Source organism: Asparagus officinalis, chromosome 6 (genome assembly GCF_001876935.1).
Source record: "Asparagus officinalis chromosome 6, Aspof.V1, whole genome shotgun sequence".
In the NCBI taxonomy this organism is placed as follows: Eukaryota; Viridiplantae; Streptophyta; class Magnoliopsida; order Asparagales; family Asparagaceae; genus Asparagus; species Asparagus officinalis.
In genome coordinates, this window is record NC_033799.1 from 74,101,841 (window position 1) to 74,121,197 (window position 19,357).

The 19,357-nt window shown below is 35.4% G+C and overlaps 2 protein-coding genes across 2 annotated transcripts; one reads left to right on the forward strand and one right to left on the reverse strand.

The window, feature by feature from the left end:
• On the forward strand, positions 925 to 1,766 carry LOC109845368. The gene has a single exon (XM_020414616.1). The coding sequence runs from the start codon at positions 976 to 978 to the stop codon at positions 1,429 to 1,431; it is 456 nt and encodes a 151-aa protein (XP_020270205.1). The 5' UTR covers positions 925 to 975; the 3' UTR covers positions 1,432 to 1,766.
• LOC109845182 (putative ALA-interacting subunit 2) lies at positions 3,250 to 12,628 on the reverse strand. Its single transcript, XM_020414401.1, has 7 exons — positions 12,367 to 12,628; positions 9,866 to 9,927; positions 9,704 to 9,778; positions 9,481 to 9,597; positions 6,176 to 6,246; positions 5,740 to 6,037; positions 3,250 to 3,543 (listed from the first exon to the last, which is right to left on the reverse strand). Exons 1-7 carry the CDS (start codon positions 12,458 to 12,460, stop codon positions 3,250 to 3,252), a joined length of 1,011 nt encoding a protein of 336 aa, XP_020269990.1. The 5' UTR covers positions 12,461 to 12,628.

Sequence of the window (19,357 nt, forward strand, 5' to 3'; positions counted from 1 at the left end):
TTAATTAGAAAATATAATTAAAATTATTTAATTAAATTAGTTACATTTTTGTCACTTTCATGTGACTTCACCACTTTTTTAGGGGAAGTCAAAATTACATTAAATCTTATGTGACAACTTTCTTACATCTCACTTTCATAACCACTTACATGAAAACAAACACCTTAATTGTTAAATGAAAGTAACTTCCTCACTTTCATCTTTCACTTGCATGCAAACAAACACCCCCTAAATGAATTACCATTTTTTTTTCTAACGTTCTTATCTCAAATATCTCAACTAAAAAACTAACTCCTGATTCTTTCTGTTTTTGTAACGTTCTTGATAACCATCTTCTACCAAGAATAGAGATCAATCCTCCTATTTTGCATCGCACGGGTCTCAGCTAATTTATAATCCACATGTTAATAAAAATAAAGACTTGTTCTTAATTCATATTTTTATCCTTTTTAATTTGTTGTGATTGCATTCTATCAAAATAAATAAATCATTTTACTGTGAGTAAAAAGTGTGTACTGTGTGCATGCGCGCATCACGTGCTCCAGAATTGATGAAGTGAACTATCTAGTGCATTTAATTAGTTCCATTTACCAAATATTAATTTCGCGGTTACCATTTAGCAATAATAGATCTCTAATAAGTAATAAATATATAAAGATTGCATGAAGGTTAAAATATAATCACAACGAGGCATATTATGGGCTAAATGGGCTGCCATGTGGGCTGAAACTTGACTCACAAACTTTGGACATTCTAAACCCATTATTATTAGCTAAATCGAGCAATTTAAACAAATTGTCCGAGTCAATCTCCTCTAAATCAAGCAAAATCCTAACAAACGTAACAAAAAAATAACCCTAATAAGATCTAAATCCCACTTTTCACTCTCCTCGCCAAAAAAATAAAAAGCCTTAAATAACAAGCAAAAAAAAGGGAGGGAAAAAAACACAAACAAATCAAGAGGAATGATAAGCGATGGAGACGGAGCTGCAGAAGCTAGAGAGCTCCACACCCCGGTCCATGAGCAAATGTTCAAGCATCATCATCAGGGACGACCATCAGTCTGATGTCAAGTACACTAGCCTCAAGGACGTGTTCTCTGCCGCCGACCCTCCTGTCGCCAGAAGAAACTCCTCCGTCCTCGACATCAACTCGTCGACGATATCGATCAAGAACCAGCTCGTCAAGCATGCAGCCTCGGCGTACCTGCAATCGGCGGCGATCATAGCCGCGCGTGACCAGAACTGGTTCACGAGTGTTTGGCGCCAAATGAGATGGCAACGGATTTTCAACTCGCGGTGGCAAGAGTGCGTCCGTGGGCCTGTTGGGCTCTGCGTTGGGCTTATAATGAGGGCCGTTAGGAGGATGGTGGCCCACGCCGCGACTCAAGTTGTTATAATCCGGTCCCGGTCAACTCAGGCGTCGCTTTGATTAATTAATTAATTAAAAGGGTGGGGAAGATTTACAAAAACTATCATAAATTGTGGTGGGTTTTGCGTAAAATTATCGTAAAATATTTTTGTTAGATAAAAATAGCATGAAACTTTCTCTCTAAATTACAATGTTTGAGGGGCGGTCACGGTAATTTGTCACGTGCTTCGCATATGATTTCATTGGGTTTTTCGCGGATTAGAAAGTTCATGCATGGTAGTTTTCAGTAATAAAAAGTTATGTCGTGGGCTAATGTAAAACCCCCCCAATTTCATGATATGTTTGAAATTTTTGCCCTTTTTCAAAATAATACTCCTCTCCAGCTGTTCTAATTTCTCGTAGGTCGTGAATAATGATTATGGTCAAGTATTGTAATTAATGACTGGTTGATGAGTAGTTGGATTTCTTAGGTGTGCAATTTGGAGTGTTTATTACTTTTTATTATTATTGTTGTCATTTTCGTGAATTATCTGTTTTTATTTTGATTGTTTTATGATTTTCTTCTTGTTTTGTACTTTATCTTTATACTTAGGATGCTACGCCAAATTATTTACATCAAATAGAAATAGCAACAACTACATTATTGACCAAAAATATAACCAACACTAAAATCAGCAGCGCAACGATCCGCGATATGAATGTGTGGGCATATCAAAACTGGAGGGTAAGACATGAAGAAACAAAAAACTACCTGTAGTTTTTTAATGTTCGAACCGATCTTTGAACAAACAATACAGAGTATACATCAAATGCGTTACAAGAATCACGCAGAAAGTTTTAAATAAGAAGGTACAACAACATCGATATATACACTCCTGCACTGTTGAACAATACATTTTCAAGGAATTTATGTCACAGATGGTTTCCTGCCACCTTGCGATGAAGATATGTATGTACTGTGAGAGAAAGAGCATTTGAAACCCGGTTGGCTTGAAAAAAGATGAAAAGGGTTCAAAACACTGCCTTCTCATCTTTGCCGTATTATCTAGCGCTGAATTTTCTGTTTAAAGAACATGCTACATCACTTTGTGTCCTGCATTGCAAATTGGAGAAGCATAAATAATTGTAATTGTGAACTAATAGCGATGCGCCAAAAAGAAAACAAGTAAAACTAAGAATAAAGGAAGGAGGGGAAAACATAATCATGCCCGAATTCCAGCATATATCATGTCTGCATAAAGATGCAGAATACAGCATCTCCAAGTTCAATATTGGCATGTATCCAAGTAACGTCTCAGCTCGAGGAGACGTAGTGGATTAGTTTTAAAAGGATTAATTGCAGATAGACCACCTCTGTACTATCGCCAAATTGAACTTATTACCCATGTAGTCGAGTTCTATTGTTGAAGATAGAACCCCTACAAGAGTCCTATTGCTACATGTAGATCCCCAGAGTGAAAATCTACAGTTACAGATAGCCCCTGAAAAAGCTCCAAAAAATTCACTGAGGGGTTCTATCCCCAGTTAACCTAAAAATACAAATGCCAATGACGAATAAGGAGTCAAATTCGATCACAGCTCTTCCTTTTGGTTGAAGGTATAGTGTGAACTAGGTATGCAACATAATAACATTTCACAGGACCACATTATTGCTACCAAATAAATGATTGCACAACCAACATCACAAATAAAATGTACTCAAAACCAAATTTTCGCAACCAAAACTCCCACAAAAATTAGACAGGAAAGAACAATTGGATTACAAAAAACTCTCAAAACAGAGTAACTTTTTGAACCACATAAAAGTTGTACAAGAAAAGGTAACTCTAAACAAAAATAACAACAATGATAATAATAATACATTATGCACAATTAACTTCACCTGGGATTTTTCACATGAAGCAAAGCAAACAAAATGGCAGTGAAGATGGAGAAGCAACCAGCAACAATGTAGGCTAAGCCAAGAAAATTGTTTTTTCCTCCCAGCCAATTTGATGTTGTAAGAACGAGCTTTTTCTTTCCGCCAAAGCTGTAAGTGTTATAGTTGTTCGTGAGGTGGACAGTTAAAAGTTCATCAGCTTCCAGGTCCTCTTCAATTATGCCGTACAGCTTCCGGAACTTGGGAAGAGCAGCAACTCGCATCCATATAATAAGATCTTCCTGCTCACTAAGCTATTTGGGAGCAACATTCCGAGTAAGGAAAAACACCATAAGTTAGAAATTGGAAATTGGAAATTGGAATACGATGTACATCAGCTAAGCTCAGTATTCATTATTTATTGTACACTCATATCTTTTTTATTAAGGGTACACAGCCTATTTATGGTCCTTTTTCTAACACAAACAACTCAAGATGCCTTATCTGATAATATACTTTCTTGTCTTATCCTTATTAGTTTCCCTATAATATATATAATATATTATATATATATATATTATTTATATAATAATATATAAATTATAATAATGTGCCCGCATGTCAATAGTGAGGCGAATATTCACCTCACTACCAAGATACATATCTTCCCCTCACTCATTTGAAATCGGGGCCCACAGATTATATATTATAATAATATTATATAACTATATATATATATATATACTATATATAATAATGTGCCCGATTTCAATGAGTGGAGAATAGTACCTCAACAAAGCATACCCATTGTTTATCATATATATATTATATATATATATATTATATAATATTAATATATATATACTAGATATATAATAACATATATATAACTATTATATATATAATATATATGAGAAAAATGAGTATCTTTCAGTACCAAGACAAAAAGTTGTTTTGCTAGTGATGTTATATATCCCTCACTCATTTCAAATGGTTGCATATCCACACCACTCCTAACCCATGAATTGCCCCTATTTGATGATGCTAAATGGCGGAGGAGATTATCACCCCTCACTACCAGCACCAAAAATTTATATTTTGCACCAAGGATACCCATATTTCTACTCTTTCACTTCTTTCTTTCTCTCTTCCTATATATATATATATATATATATTATATATAATTATATTATATATAATATTAATAAAACTATATACGAATATAATATAGATATAGAGAAGAGAGAGAGAGAGAATTGGTATGTCTAGTACCAAGCACAAATTTTGTGCTTGTAGTGAGTGGCCACAATCCCTCTCGCTCATCAAATGGGAACCGCATTCACAGGTTGAGAAGTGCTGGGATATGCAACATTTTAAATGAGGTGTGAAGGCGATTTACACCTCACTACTAAGCACAACTTTACGTGCTTCAGGTTACCAAGCTACTCAATTTTCTCATATATATATAGTATATATATACTAATATATATATATTAATATTATGATATTATATATTAGTATATTATATAGAGAGAGAGAGAGACTCATATATATATATATAGAGAGAAGATGAAGAGCAATATGGGTAGCCTTCTCCCGTACACACAAAAATGTGCTGGTAGAGGATGTCCACATCCTCGTCACACTCATATCAAAATATGGACCAATTCACACGGTAGTGGTAGATGAAGAACAATCACTACCAAGCACAAAATTTGTGCTTGGGTACCAAGCATACCCATTTTACTAATATATATATATAATATATATATATATATATATATTATCTATATATATATACTAATATATATCATATATATATAATAATACCATGGTAACTTGACCTTTCCATTCCATCGTTTTAACCTAGACATCGTTGGAAACCTTATTGCACAGAAGCACAACGCTAAACAACATAGCACTATATCAAACTTTTGGAGACAGTTAAATGAATCTCCTCTCTATTAAGGGTTATTTCCTCTGTTATATTACTGGTATCATATCCTTTTCACAGTGGGACCTAATCACCCTTATAAAGTTTCCATGAAATTGCTAAGTGATGGATCCAATATATAAGCATTAAAGCATGCTACTGCTTCATGTTGGGAGCAAAGTAGTGAAGAAGATTTTCTGAAGGCTAACACCAAATAATTGGGACAAGTTCTTGATGGTTGTGGACATGACCGTCAACAAGTCAACAAATAATTCTCAAGAACTAAAAGGGATGACATCCCTCAAGGGCCAAGCCTTATAGTGATTGCAGAATTAATTATAACCCGTGAGGTCTTGCACCCATCCTGGTAACGATTCTTCTAGCAAAAATGATTGTGTAAATTCCTAAATTAACATATTACCATTTTCTTAGCTTATTAGTTACTGAAAAAGTGTAAGAGAATCAAATTTAAGAGTATAATAGCATATTGCTAAGATGAAGTACTCACAGGAATGCTAGGATCAAGCCGAATCAAATTTAAGAGTATAATAGCATATTGCTAAGATGAAGTACTCACAGGAATGCTAGGATCAAGCCTCGCTCCACCAATTAATGTTCCATTTTGAAAGTTGTATGGATAGACATCTTTCCCATACTTGTGAGTGCGGTCACTTTCCCACGAAATGTTCTTCCTCTTCACATTCATTTCTACAGTTTCACGAACAAAAGTGTAGGTATCATTGAACAAGCTCCATGCAATCAACCCACAAGGGACTATTGGAAGGCCATTGCTATACTCTTCAGGTTGGCACGTACTAGTGTCCTTTTGATCCAATCCACGAACAAGCTGCTTATCATTTTTACTCTTTATATACCTGGACAGCATTGCAGACATTAAATATGCCCAGAAATTTAAATTTGTCTTTTTTAATTCAAGACAGCGTAACTACATAAAACTTTCAAATAAATAATCTAACTAGTTAGACAAGCAAAATGGAAGATAAAGAATATACCTCCGATGGTTCTGGTAGTAATTGTCAAGCTCATAATATATGTAGATTGGTGCTTTCATATGACTCTGAACCTGAAGTAACATCATAGAACCCATGTAAGTCCTGTCAAATGACTAACTTGAAAAAAAAACACCAAACTTCTGAAGGAAAATTACACTGCAGATAGTTACATATAGTGAAAGCAACAAGATCCACAGAAATTTAAAAATCAAACAAACAAGGTATCATAGTAGATTAGAAAATGATGCATAGCTCATATGTAGGTTGTCTACAAACCGTGAGGTCATCGTGCATCATAGAAGCATATTGAAAATCAAAAGTAATAATTCTATTGTTGGCAGTTTTGGTCATAACTATGACCACAAACAGAAAGCAAAAGCAAGTGAGATCAACTTCTTTGAATTGTTGAGTATAAAATCTGGAAGCATGCTTCACCCACCTAAGATACAAAGTAGCTATCAACTAAAAACTGCACAACCTATAGATGTGCATTCCAAGCTATTGACAATTCATGGAATGTAATACTAGTAAGTTGAGAAAACCAAATCTGCTGAAACATGAATAGATATCTAGGAGAAGGATCATTGAAGTTATATATGCATTTAGTTGGCTGCCTGACATCAATAGGGTTAAAAAGCAGGCTTCGTTATGTATGTCTTCATGTCAGCCATCAGGTTGGATTGCAAGGAAACGGATTTGGGTAAATTGAGGAACAGCAGCACCAATGTAACCAAATAACAAACTCACAAACATACTACAAAGTTGAAAATTGAACTACTCATTCCCAGTGAAACCATTTAGAAGTTAAGGCAAAAAACAATAGCGACTAAGTTAAGATATTTGAATAAATTGATCAAAGGAAAATGGTTGAAAGGACAATGTGGACAGAATATTAATTACACAAAGGACAAATCTACTCCAGGAGGACTACTCTATTGCGTATTAGTTAAGAACACAAGTACTGATCGATGAAATGGGGGAACTGTTTAGCCTTAATGGATGATTTGAAACAAAGAATCTAAAACTTGAGATAGTAGGACCTAGCATGTGAAATCCAATTTACATAGAAAGATAAATGGGTGATTCTTAGTCAAAGCAAATGGCCATGAGAAGCTCGTGCAGTGGATTTACTAACTAGCAAAAAGAGATATAGATGAAAAATCTTATGACATAAGACACAGGTAAAGTGGAAGGAAAAGGAAGAAGAGGCATACCATTGCTGCTTTATAGAATGAAAAGTTAAGGGCAATTTTTGCGAAATCAGAGTGCAAAAAACTAAAAATAGATACTTCTAAGACAAGACACAGAAAAATTCAGAGAGAGGGAACAAGCGATGGAAAAGAGCTAAGATAATAGTAGAATGCATGTTATACATGTAAGGAGATCCATCTATAAACTGACAATTCAGTTTGTCCAAGGTATATGGAAAATCTATAAAAGCAAATAATATAGCTTCATTAGACCAGAAAAGTGAACAAGATTACACAAGAAGGTTATATGCTCACTTAAGCTTGTCTGCCAGTGTGATAAATGTCATAATAGAAGGAATAACTACCTTTACTTGTTTCACAAAAACAACAACGCCCTTATAAGTAAGTTTCATGAGACATACTAGAAAACTCAAGTATCTACTACTCTGTAGAACTGTTTTTTATATATGTAAAGCTTAGATATCCTCAAATTCTGATGAATTAAAAAATGAAAACACGTGTCGGGTAGAATTTCATTTTTTTCTCTTTCTTGAATTTAATTTAACAAAAAAAAAGTAAAAATTAAATCCACATATTTCATGACATGAGTTACGCCAGTTTGCACCTGGTTTCTCACAATTGACATGTGAAATATATGTTCATTAAACTGGCTCCATAGCAGTAGAGAGTATTATGAGTACCATTTGTGGTGAGGTATTGCGATAAATTCCTGAACACCATTTTGTTAGATCCTCCTTCAGTAAATCGGTTGTATGGGGTACCAAACCTCACTGCCAGTTTATAAGGAAAAGAGCCGGTTGATATTTTTATATTCAGTTCGGAGCTTCTTAGGAATGACACTTTGATTATTGTTGTTGTGATGCCTTCAAACAGGTAGTTTTACTAGTTTTGTTCATAGCTAATTTAACCATCAGCTCCTCTGTTAAATATGTCACTAACAAAAAGAGTTACCACATCAATCTGTAGATTAACAGTAATATTGATCCTTATATAATCTCTGCTGAAAACTTCTTGAAAACCTCTATCTGGACACTGAATTTAGATCCTGGAAGACACTTCCATGATACTTTCAGCCAGATCTGTGGTATGCCTGACAGAAACCTACTTTGTTGAATAAGGTTTCAATTTTTTTTTTTTTTTTTTTGATATGAATCATTTGTTTAAGTTCATTTACTACAGAGATGGAGAGGTGAACGCACATGGACGTGCACATATCCATAGTGTGTAGTCATGCCCCAAGGATGGGATCCCACAAGTTCCTGCATGAGAAACTTCAGGACATCCAGATTAAGACAGATCTCCTTACCGACAATGTATTAATGATACTCAGAGACTAATATGTGTCTGTGTAACACCAAGTAACCAGTTGAAATGGATTGACTATGCACATCAAGCGCCACATATATAGCAACGGATGTTAAATGGGTTGCCAAACAATATAGACAAAACAAATCATCAACGACACCATTTTAGACCTTCTCTTTAACCAAAAGGGTTCATACATGGAACATGAATTAAAGACAATAAACTCCATGCAAAAGAGATTGCAATCTGAAGGATGTATTTACCCTTATTGTCCGAGAGCAATTCTTCGAAATTGAACTGTCCTTGATATAAGCTAATTTATTACTTCGATACACTTCAGGTATACACTCATTATCATAGCGATCGACGTCGATTAGGCTCATGTGGATTGGGTGGTGACGTCCATTGTCGCTCGTTAACACTGAACCGGTTGTGGAGAACTATAGGCAATTTTTGATGCCTACACACGACCTCCTAACAAATCGATCTTTGCAACAACCAGCTCGGCAGTGCGTGCAAAGGACCAAGAGCCCGTTAAGGTTTCACCCTCACAAAGGAATGATTCCAAACGTGCGACTCTTGCAGAGGCCAACAAGGCAATGTTTACTCAGAAGAAGACGCGTCGGACAGACGAACGCGTTATACCTGAGAACCCATGTGAGCAGCCGATAAATCATCAACGACACCATTTTAGACCTTTTCTTTAACCAAAAGGGTTCATACATGGAACATGAATTAAAGACAATAAACTCCATGCAAAAGAGATTGCAATCTGAAGGATGTATTTACCCTTATTGTCCGAGAGCAATTCTTCGAAATTGAACTGTCCTTGATATAAGCTAATTTATTACTTCGATACACTTCAGGTATACACTCATTATCATAGCGATCTACAATTTCTACAACCTGTAAAATAATAATGCAAGGGAAGTATCAGTATAAATCAGATTAGCTAATACACAAAAGTCAAGCATCAGAGTCTTTCATAAACAGGGTTAAGTGGAGAAATTACACTATCTGATGCGTGAAGGCATATAATTCCAACAGGTATAAAAACAACGCCCATCAACAAAAATGTTATTATTACCTGTTAGTCAGCAAACACAAAATGGATTGTTGAAGTTAAGGAAAAGATGGAAATGAACTGAGAAATGAACTACGACCATCAACTCACCGATACTGGTGTCAAACTAGGTTTACAAGTGGGCAAACTCTGTTGCGTAAACTTGTAGAAGGCTGAAAAACAAAAAATAAAATAAAAAGTGCAATCAGGAAACAGATCAGCAATAATCATTTTTCATATAGTATTAGTTGATCGAAATTTATATCACATGACATAACAAATTGTTGTGAATGATATGCTATTTCCTTCATAATTCTACATTTTTAGATTCATTGATTATGCCAATCAAAAATAAAGTTAACAAGAGCAATGGAAAAGAAAATATGACAAGCTACTACCAGATTTGATACACTAGATACATGCAAGGATCAATCACTCAAGCTCAAGTAAAAAACCATCATGTGGTATCAACTTCTAAATGCATATTAGCTTAAAGTAGCAGACTGCAGCCTATCTCAGATGTCAATTTGCCATGAATGCTCATTGCACTTATAAGCAATGAACTTACCAACATCCATGTATTTCATGTGGATGAGTTAGCTTCTACAATTTCAGCCTCACAACAAATAAAACTTGATAGTTCCACCAATAAGAGCACTTAACTTTGATCATCAGCTGTAGTTCATAAAAGTTATGAGGGTGTTGGATACCCTATCATACAGCATTCTGACTAATCATAAAAGGTTTTCTTTCCTTTCCTTATTTTTTTTCCAGTTCCACATGTTTGTGCCACGCATGATGGTAACATCTCAAAACCATCTTTTGCATGAAGTGCTGGATTATACAAAACCAGAACATATATAAGGTGCAGTATGCTTGTGTAAGAAATGATTTAGAATGACTTATATTGTCTTCTAATTTATTGGAAAAAAAAACAATAGTTTTGAAGGAAGAAAAAAGTATCTCTTTCCTAAAACATGTTTGAAGAACTATGAGTGCCATTTACAAGTTATTTTTAGAAACACAAAAAACTATTCTCATAAAAGATTAACAACAAAAGAAAATGATACGTAGTTAATGTATTAACATAATCTGATATCAGTGATATACAATAGAAATATATATCTTTTCCACTTCTTTATTTAGAGTTCAAACAACATATAAAGCCCTAATCTGTGTTTGCAACAAAAATGGAGGCCTTGCAGGAAGTGAAGCTCTTTTTTCGTATACGTGGAGGCTTTCTCTCCTTATACGAGGAGGCTTTCTCTCCAGACATGATAGATTCCCTTCCCTTTCTGAGGCGTGCCTCTTTATCCTTTGGATAGTTTTCCTCTTTCCTAAACTTGCCTAATCGCAGAGTGTTTATGCGGATGAGTTCTTTAACTGTTATAGGTAGCCTTGACTAATGCTTACATTGAAAAGAAATCAGTTCTTATTGGCAATAAACAATCAGTTCCCCTTAAACCTACTTGAAAGAGAAGTATATGTTTGGTTAGTATTTTTCTAACAAAATTACTTTCCTACTGAAAATTGAAACTAAGTGGCAGAGAAACAAACAATAACAGCAAGTACTGAACAGACACTTCAAGTTATATATAAATTAACTACATTAAGCAAATGATAAACTTGACAGTAATTAGCTAAAACGACATAAGTTCTGGTTAATATAACATGGGTTGGAAAATGTGGTCTTATGAGAAATCAATAAGACTTCAGAAAATACAGCTTGAAGAGAACATGTGAGCAACCAAACTGCACAACAACAATGCTTGAAGTTAACTACAAACTCAATACTGCATGGAAGAATCTAGCATATAAACTGCCCTTCCTCCAACGAAAACTTGACATGTTCAACTGACAGAGCCACAACAGACATGTCCATTTTTGCTTAACTATGTATAAGGTGACCTTATGGGATATATTATACACTAATTTTACAGAAGTAAATTGTTCTGTGTATCATCTAACATTAAGTTCTTTTCTACTTAAATAATAACCAACGATATATATATTTATGCAGTACGCATATGTTAAAAGTGGCTACTCAGGAGTATTTAACAGATAATGTTGCTATAAATATCACTACTGTCAAATGGCCCCTTCTACTATGCCGAAACAATGAAGGTGTGGTGGGTAATATATTTTGTTCACTAAACCTAAACGCATAAACCTAAACACATAAACATGTACTTGCAAAGAGGTATCCTTTTTATCCGCTTTAAATTCGTGACGAAATTTGAACTTGGGTTGCTTTGATATAATGCCAAATGCCCCTAATACACCAAAACCCCAAAGTCCTAGTGAGTGTTGAGAACCACAAACTATATTCATGTGCTTAGCCCACAATATTAATTAAATCTCAGAAGAAGTACTCGCCAAACGCATACTACTAGCATTACTTTCGTAGAGCCAAACGAAAAACAGCCTGGTTTTACTCAGTTTCAACACTCTGAAAGCAAATTAAATGGAGCAGATGCATGACAAAATCTCTGAAATGAAGCTTCGTCGAATTATCTCTCAAACATTCCGCTACCAAACCCTAACATATGAAAATAATACATCAAAAAGTTACAAAATTCAAAAAGAAGGATTAAGGAATCGGATCAGGTTACCTCCTCCGGATCGCCTCGGGACGAAGGCGTGGACTTGAGATCCGCTGCTTGATCCCGAGGATGACGACGAGGAGCTCAATCTCTCCATTTCCATCAAAATTTAGAAATTTATCTATTTATTTATTTGAGATCAAAGCTCCTCCATTAAGGAGGCGATTAAAACTGCAAAGGTGAAATTGTTGAATTTTCTTTCTTTTTAGTTTTCCCTCCTTTCTAATTATTTTCTTTAGAAGGGAAAGGTAGAAGGCGGAGCACGGTCAGGTTTGATGTACCGCGAAGAATTGTAAGCACCGGAGGTAGCGAACTATTGATTGGACAAATTTTCAAAACCACCCTATTTGGACATTTAATCCCAAAAAACGATCTGTTTTAAACTTATTTGCAAAAATCGACCTGGTTTCAGCCTTGACGCTGAAAACCAGGTTAGTTTTTATGAAAAAACTTCCTCCCGTGAAGTTTAGCAGCTTTACTAAACTTCACGGGAGTTCAACTCCCGTGAAGTTTCATAGTTCAAAATTTTTTTTTTGAACTATGAAACTTCACGGGAGTTGAACTCTCGTGAAGTTTAGCAGATTTACTAAACTTCACGGGAGTTGAACTCCCGTGAAGTTTCGAAAAAAAAAATTCAAAAACCGACCTGGTTTTATCGCCAGGGCTGAAACCAGGTCGGTTTTTGAAAATAAGTTCAAAACAGGTCTTTTTTAGGGATAAAATATGGAAATAGGTTGGTTTTGAAAATTCTTCCACTATTGATTCCTACGGATTTTCAATGGAGAATTTAAAAATAAAATAAAAGACCGGTTTTTAAAAATAATTAATAAAATTAACATTTTTCTAGATAATTAGCAAAATCGATTTTTTTTATCATATCATCAAGACCGATCAAAAACGTCAACTTTGTTAAATATCATCTTTAAATGCATGGAACTAATAGTCCATGTAATTAGTCATTACGTTAATCTGATTCTTATATAGGGTTAATTTTACAAAACCCCCTTACCTATTTGAACTCTAGAAAACCCCCTTCAATTATGGAGTTATTGTAGATAGACTCCATCAACTTTTCTCACTTAACCCCCTAAAACTAATATAATTTAAATCTAAAGGAACAAATGATTTAAAATGACTATACTATCCCTTGGGCAATAAAAATTACCTTAATTCCGAGCAAAGAAGTTCAAAACTGATAAAAAGCTAATATTTTTCAAACCGTAAGGAATTTGGCGAAACGGACAGGAGAAAACCGAACCCTTTGGGGTTGGTTTGGTTGGACCCGTCTCGTCGAGATAGTCGATTTTCATATATAATTCGTCCAATTCCGACTTATGGTTTGAAAGTTATGACCCGTTCTTCGCAGCATGTTCTGAAGTCCGCCTGCAAGATTGGACTTCGTCTGAACATTGAAGTTCACCTGCAATGCTAAGTTCACCTAACAACTTAGCTCGCCTGAACTGATTGAAACTCGCCTGACAGCTTTGCCTATGAGGTTCGCCACGCAGCGAGGCTCAACATCAAAAGACGAGGTTCGCTGCGTCGCGAAGCTCATCATTGGAAATTAGACTTTACATCAAAGACGAAGCTCGTCATTGGATACAAGGTTCGAAGCTCGTCGTTGGATACGAAGTTCGGAGCTCATCATTGGAAACGAGGTTCGAAGCCCATCATTAGAAACGAGGTTCGAAGCTCGTCATTGGAAACGAGGTTCGAAGCTCGTCATTGGATACGAGGTTCCGAACTCATCACCAGACCTAAAGCTCATTAGTTAAGATGAGGCTCGTCAAAAGAAAATTCACAAGACTTGCTATGCAGTTGGACTCAGCTATCGCAGACGAAATTTGTTGGTGAATACGAAGCTCGTCAGACGATGTCAGTGAAGACAGTTCACTATACTACAAAGTTGGCCTTAGAAGACGAACCTCGCTGCATATTGAGGCTCGTACAATAAGATGAACCTCGCCATGCAGCGAGGCTCGTCGTCTGAAGGAGATCCAGCTGTAACAGCTCCGAAGACCCAGTCAGCAATGTGGGCTAAATCCAAGGAGTTGGTTACATCACGACTCCGCGATTTTAGCATATCAGTTACTCTCTCTACCCATAATTTTAGCACGTCAGTTACGTGCTGAAATCATATAAATAGCCATGAGCGGCTATGGAGCAGGGGAGGGGCAGACGAAGAACACGGGAGGCAGACCTTTGGCATTCAAGATTAGAATTCGAACCTCGGTTCTAACAATCTAAGCCATCAACAAAGTTTGATTCTCTTCTCAAGTTGAAGTGATCTTGATCTGATCGTCAATGGGAAGTAATCTCAACTCAAGCATCGATGGAAGCATCCTCTCGCCACCAAGAACTCACGTTAAACAAAGAGGAGTTGAATTAATCTTCTCTTCATTTATAATCGAGAGAGTGTGTGAGTGATTGTAAGAGTTTCGTACCAAGCGATCGAACTCATTTCTTGAAACAAGAGAATCAATCCACACTTCAATTTTTCGACCCTACAATAAGATATTAAATATTTTTACCATCACTACAAAAAAGTGAGCATTTGGGGTGATCTATTAGGGGCAAAAATAGTGATTTGCCCCTATTAATTATGAATTAGGTGCGGATGTTGAATATGTGCCTATTACTATTATTTGGGGCGGTTCATAATAGCCCTACAAGTTTGGCGGGAATTTGAAAATAATAGAGGCGTCAGACTAAGTAATTTAGACTAAATAGAGCCATATATATCCGCCCCTAATGTTTTCTAAACCCTAAAAAACAAACCCACACTGCTTCTATTCCCCGGAAAAAAAAACCCTGCGCGTATTGCCCTACAGAGGCGTATACTTCCGCCCCTATTGTTTTCCTTTTTTTATAATAAAAACTTAGGGTTAATATTATCTAAACCCTAAAATCTAACTCATGTCGTCTATTTCCCCCCAAAAAATAAAAAACCACCCGCGCGGCCCTACCTCTCTTGCGATCAGATCCAAACTTTGGCCTTACCTCTTCTCGATCGGTAATTTTTTTTCTTTTATTTTTGTGTGCCTCTCGGCCTCCCAATCTTCGTGCGTAGACGATTTGATTTTCAATATAGATTAGAATGTTTAATTATCATCTTAGATTAGAGTATTGTTTGATTTGTAGAACGTTTAATTTTAGATTTGTAGAGAAGAGGACTGGGCCATGTTTAATTTGTAGAATGTTTAATTTTAGATTTGTAGACGATTTAATTTTATTTTTATCTAAGAAAATAAAAAAAATCTTAGATTAGACTATTTTTTCAGTATAATTGTTTTTTATATCATCTTTCTTTTAATATTTTTTCAGTATAATTATTTTAATGTTAGTATAATTTTTTTTCAGTATAATTTCGTTTCCACCATTGCAAGGGTGCCCTCAAGGTAAGTCCATTTTTTAGAGTTATTTTAGCATCATGATTATTCCATTGACTTTTATTGAGTTTATTTCTTTTTACTATATTTCTTATTGGATTATTTTTGTGCCGTTAATTAATTATTTTAATGAGGAAATTTGTTCTTGATGTATAGATTTGTTCTTTTTTAACATCAGTAACATCTAGTCCTTTAGCAGGAACATCAACCCATCAATTCCTTGAACAATATTCCCTCTCCTGCTAGAATTAACCTCCGATTTTTTTGAACCAATCCGATTGAATATGTGTTTTCCACTGGCTTAGTCATTTCTGTATTTCTTGATTCATTTTTTCCCAGTATCATCATAAAATAAAAATAAAAAATAATTAACTCCAAGAATGTTTGGTGGTTACTGCTGAATGTTACATGGATCCTATGCTTAACTACTGTAATTATTTGCATAGGTGAAATGAGAAATCCAAAATAATAGTTATAGGAGAATGTTTAATTATCTGAACATGTTCAAAGAGTTTACAAACCAAAATAGAATTAATATTTTTTAGATACCATACATCTAATTATACAATACAAACTGATGTCAAACTTGATGCATCAGATAGACTATTTTTACTTCTGTTATATTCTCCATTTCACATTAGGAGTTTGATGTTTGTCTATATCTCTTTCTATTTTTTTACTTAGTTCTGACCATTGACTGATTAGGTTTTGCATGTGTGAATAGGTTTAATTTGGTATTCTGTTCTGCAAAATAATTAAACAATGGATAAAAGTTAGGTATATTTTGATCGCCGAAGTCCAGATTATGTTACAGGGTTGAACTTATTTGTAGATGAAGCTCTTGCCAAGTCTAGTCGTAAAGATAAGATCACATGTCTTTGTAAAGAATGTTGTAATCGTTATTTTGAAGATAAGATGACTGTGGTGGGACATCTTCTTTGGCATGGAATGGACCCTTTATACATGAATGCTCGATGGACACATCATGGTGAGCCTTATGTTGAATCAACAAATGTCATGGAAATGGATGTTGCTGAAGGAGGAGATATAGGTGAAATGCATGATTTCCTTAATGAGACATTTGTGCAACCAAATATTGGTGAGAACATAGGGTCATCGAGGTAGCCTATTTTTGATGGTCAAACACCCAAGGCAAAGCGATTTTTTAAGTTACTTGAACAAGCTGATAAAGAGTTGTATCCAGGATGCAAGAAGTATAAAAATTTGGATGCCGTCGTAAAATTATACCAGATTAAGTGTTTGGGAAATGTGACTAATAAGGCTTTCGATACGTTTTTAGAGCTTTTTAAAGATATGTCGCCTGAGGGAAATTGTTTGTCACGGTCTATTTCACAAGCTAAAAAGATTATTGATGATTTGGGTCTTACTTATGAGAAGATTGATGCTTGCCCTAACAACTGCATGTTGTTTTGGAAAGAGACAGCAAACTTAACTGTGTGCTCTACATGTGGTGCGTCAAGATATAAAGTGAAAAAAGTAACAATGGTTGGGGATAGTTCAACTAGGGATAATTCTAGTAAGAAAGTACCGGCTAAGATTCTCCGGTATTTCCCACTAACACCGAGGTTGAAAAGATTGTATATATCAAAACATACTGCAGAATATATGAGAAGGCATGCGACTGAATGCCCTAAAGATGGATTTATGAGACACCCGTCAAATTCTCCAGCTTGGAAGCATTTAGATTCGTTGTACCCGAATTTTGCATTTGAAATTCAAAATGTAAGATTGGGTTTGGCAAGCGACGGGTTTAATTCTTTTGCACATATGAGTAGTGATCATAGCACTTGGCTCGTCGTAATTTCCATTTATAATCTGCCTCCGTGGATGTGCATGAAGCAACCCTTCTTGTTTCTTTCTTTACTTATTCCAGACCCTAATGCACCTGGAAATGATATTGACGTGTACTTGAAACCTTTAATGGATGAGCTAAAGGAGTTATGGGAGGTTGGTGCCAACACTTATGTTGTGTTTTCCAATCAGTCATTCAACAAGAAAGCTGCTGTGTTGTGGACAATAAATGACTTTCCTGCATATATGAATCTTTCGGGATGGAGTACGAAGGGGAAGCTTGCATGTCCTTGATGTAATCATCAAACAGTATCAAAACGCTTGCCTAATTGTAAAAAGCAATGTTATTTGGGTAATCGTAGATTTTTGCCCATTACGCATAGATTTCGAAATGATGGAGCTTCATTTGATGGCAAATGCGAGAGGGGTCAGGTACCAAAGATGTTGATCGGGGCCCAATGTATAGCACAAATGTCTAATCTGACATTTACCTTTGGGAAATCACCACCTTCAGAATCTGAAACTGATGATATTACACGGAAAAAGAAAAGGAAAAGAAATACTTCTGTTGCCTCCAAAGAACCAAGAAATGGTACTAATAATCTATGGAAAAAGAAAATAATTTTTTTCTTTATCATATTGGGAGCATCTTTTGATACGTCATAATCTAGATGAGATGCACATTGAGAAGAACGTATTAAAAAAAATTGTATACATTGTTGGGCACTTCTAAAAGGACAAAGGATGGACTTGAAGCTCGTGCTGACCTAGAACTTCTAAATATAAGGAAAGGTCTCCATCCAATTCGTGTGGGCAAATGCGAGAGGGGTCAAGCACCAAAGATGTTGACCGGGGCCCAGTGTATAGCACAAATGTCTAATCTGACCTTTACATTTGGGAAATCACCACCTTCAGAATCTGAAACTGATGATGTTACACGAAAAAAGAAAAGGAAAAGAAATACTTCTGCTGCCTCCAAAGAACAAAGAAATGGTACTAATAATCCATGGAAAAAGAAAAGTATTTTTTTTTTCTTTACCATATTGGGAGCATCTTTTGATACGTCATAATCTAGATGTGATGCACATTGAGAAGAACGTATCAGAAAAAATTTTGTATACATTGTTGGGCACTTCTAAAAGGACAAAGGATGGACTTGAAGCTCGTGCTGACCTAGAACTTCTAAATATAAGGAAAGGTCTCCATCCAATTCGTGTGGGAGCTAGGACATACTTACATCCTGCAATATTCTCTATGACTAATGAAGAAAAGACACTATTTTATCGTGTGTTATCGAAGGTGCGAGTGTAAAACCCCACAAATTTGAATATTTTGCGATAAATAATAATAAATATGTTATATATTTATAAATAACATATTATGATATTTGAGTTTGCTAGAAATTAATTTGAGATCAATTCAATATATATATGTATATATATAAGAGCAAATGCACAAATCATGCTCAATGTATAAATCTGGAAATTTATGACTAGTGGAGAGATTTTGTATTTTACACACTGATACGTTATGAATATGGAAAAACTTAAAAGACTAAAATTGTAGATATCTTTGACAGCTTTACAAAAAATCTTTAATCACCTTATTCTGAAGTCGGAAGCGAAAGTTACAGCCAAAATACCAAAGAGTATGTTTCTATTCAGACTGGGTTTTCCAGTTTCGGGTATCGGGTTTTGGGCTGTAGTTTTTCGGATTTGCTATCATATATACACATGTTTAAACATGAAAAATACCTCTTTTCTCCTGTATTCCAAACCCTAGCATCCCCTTTCCCCTCT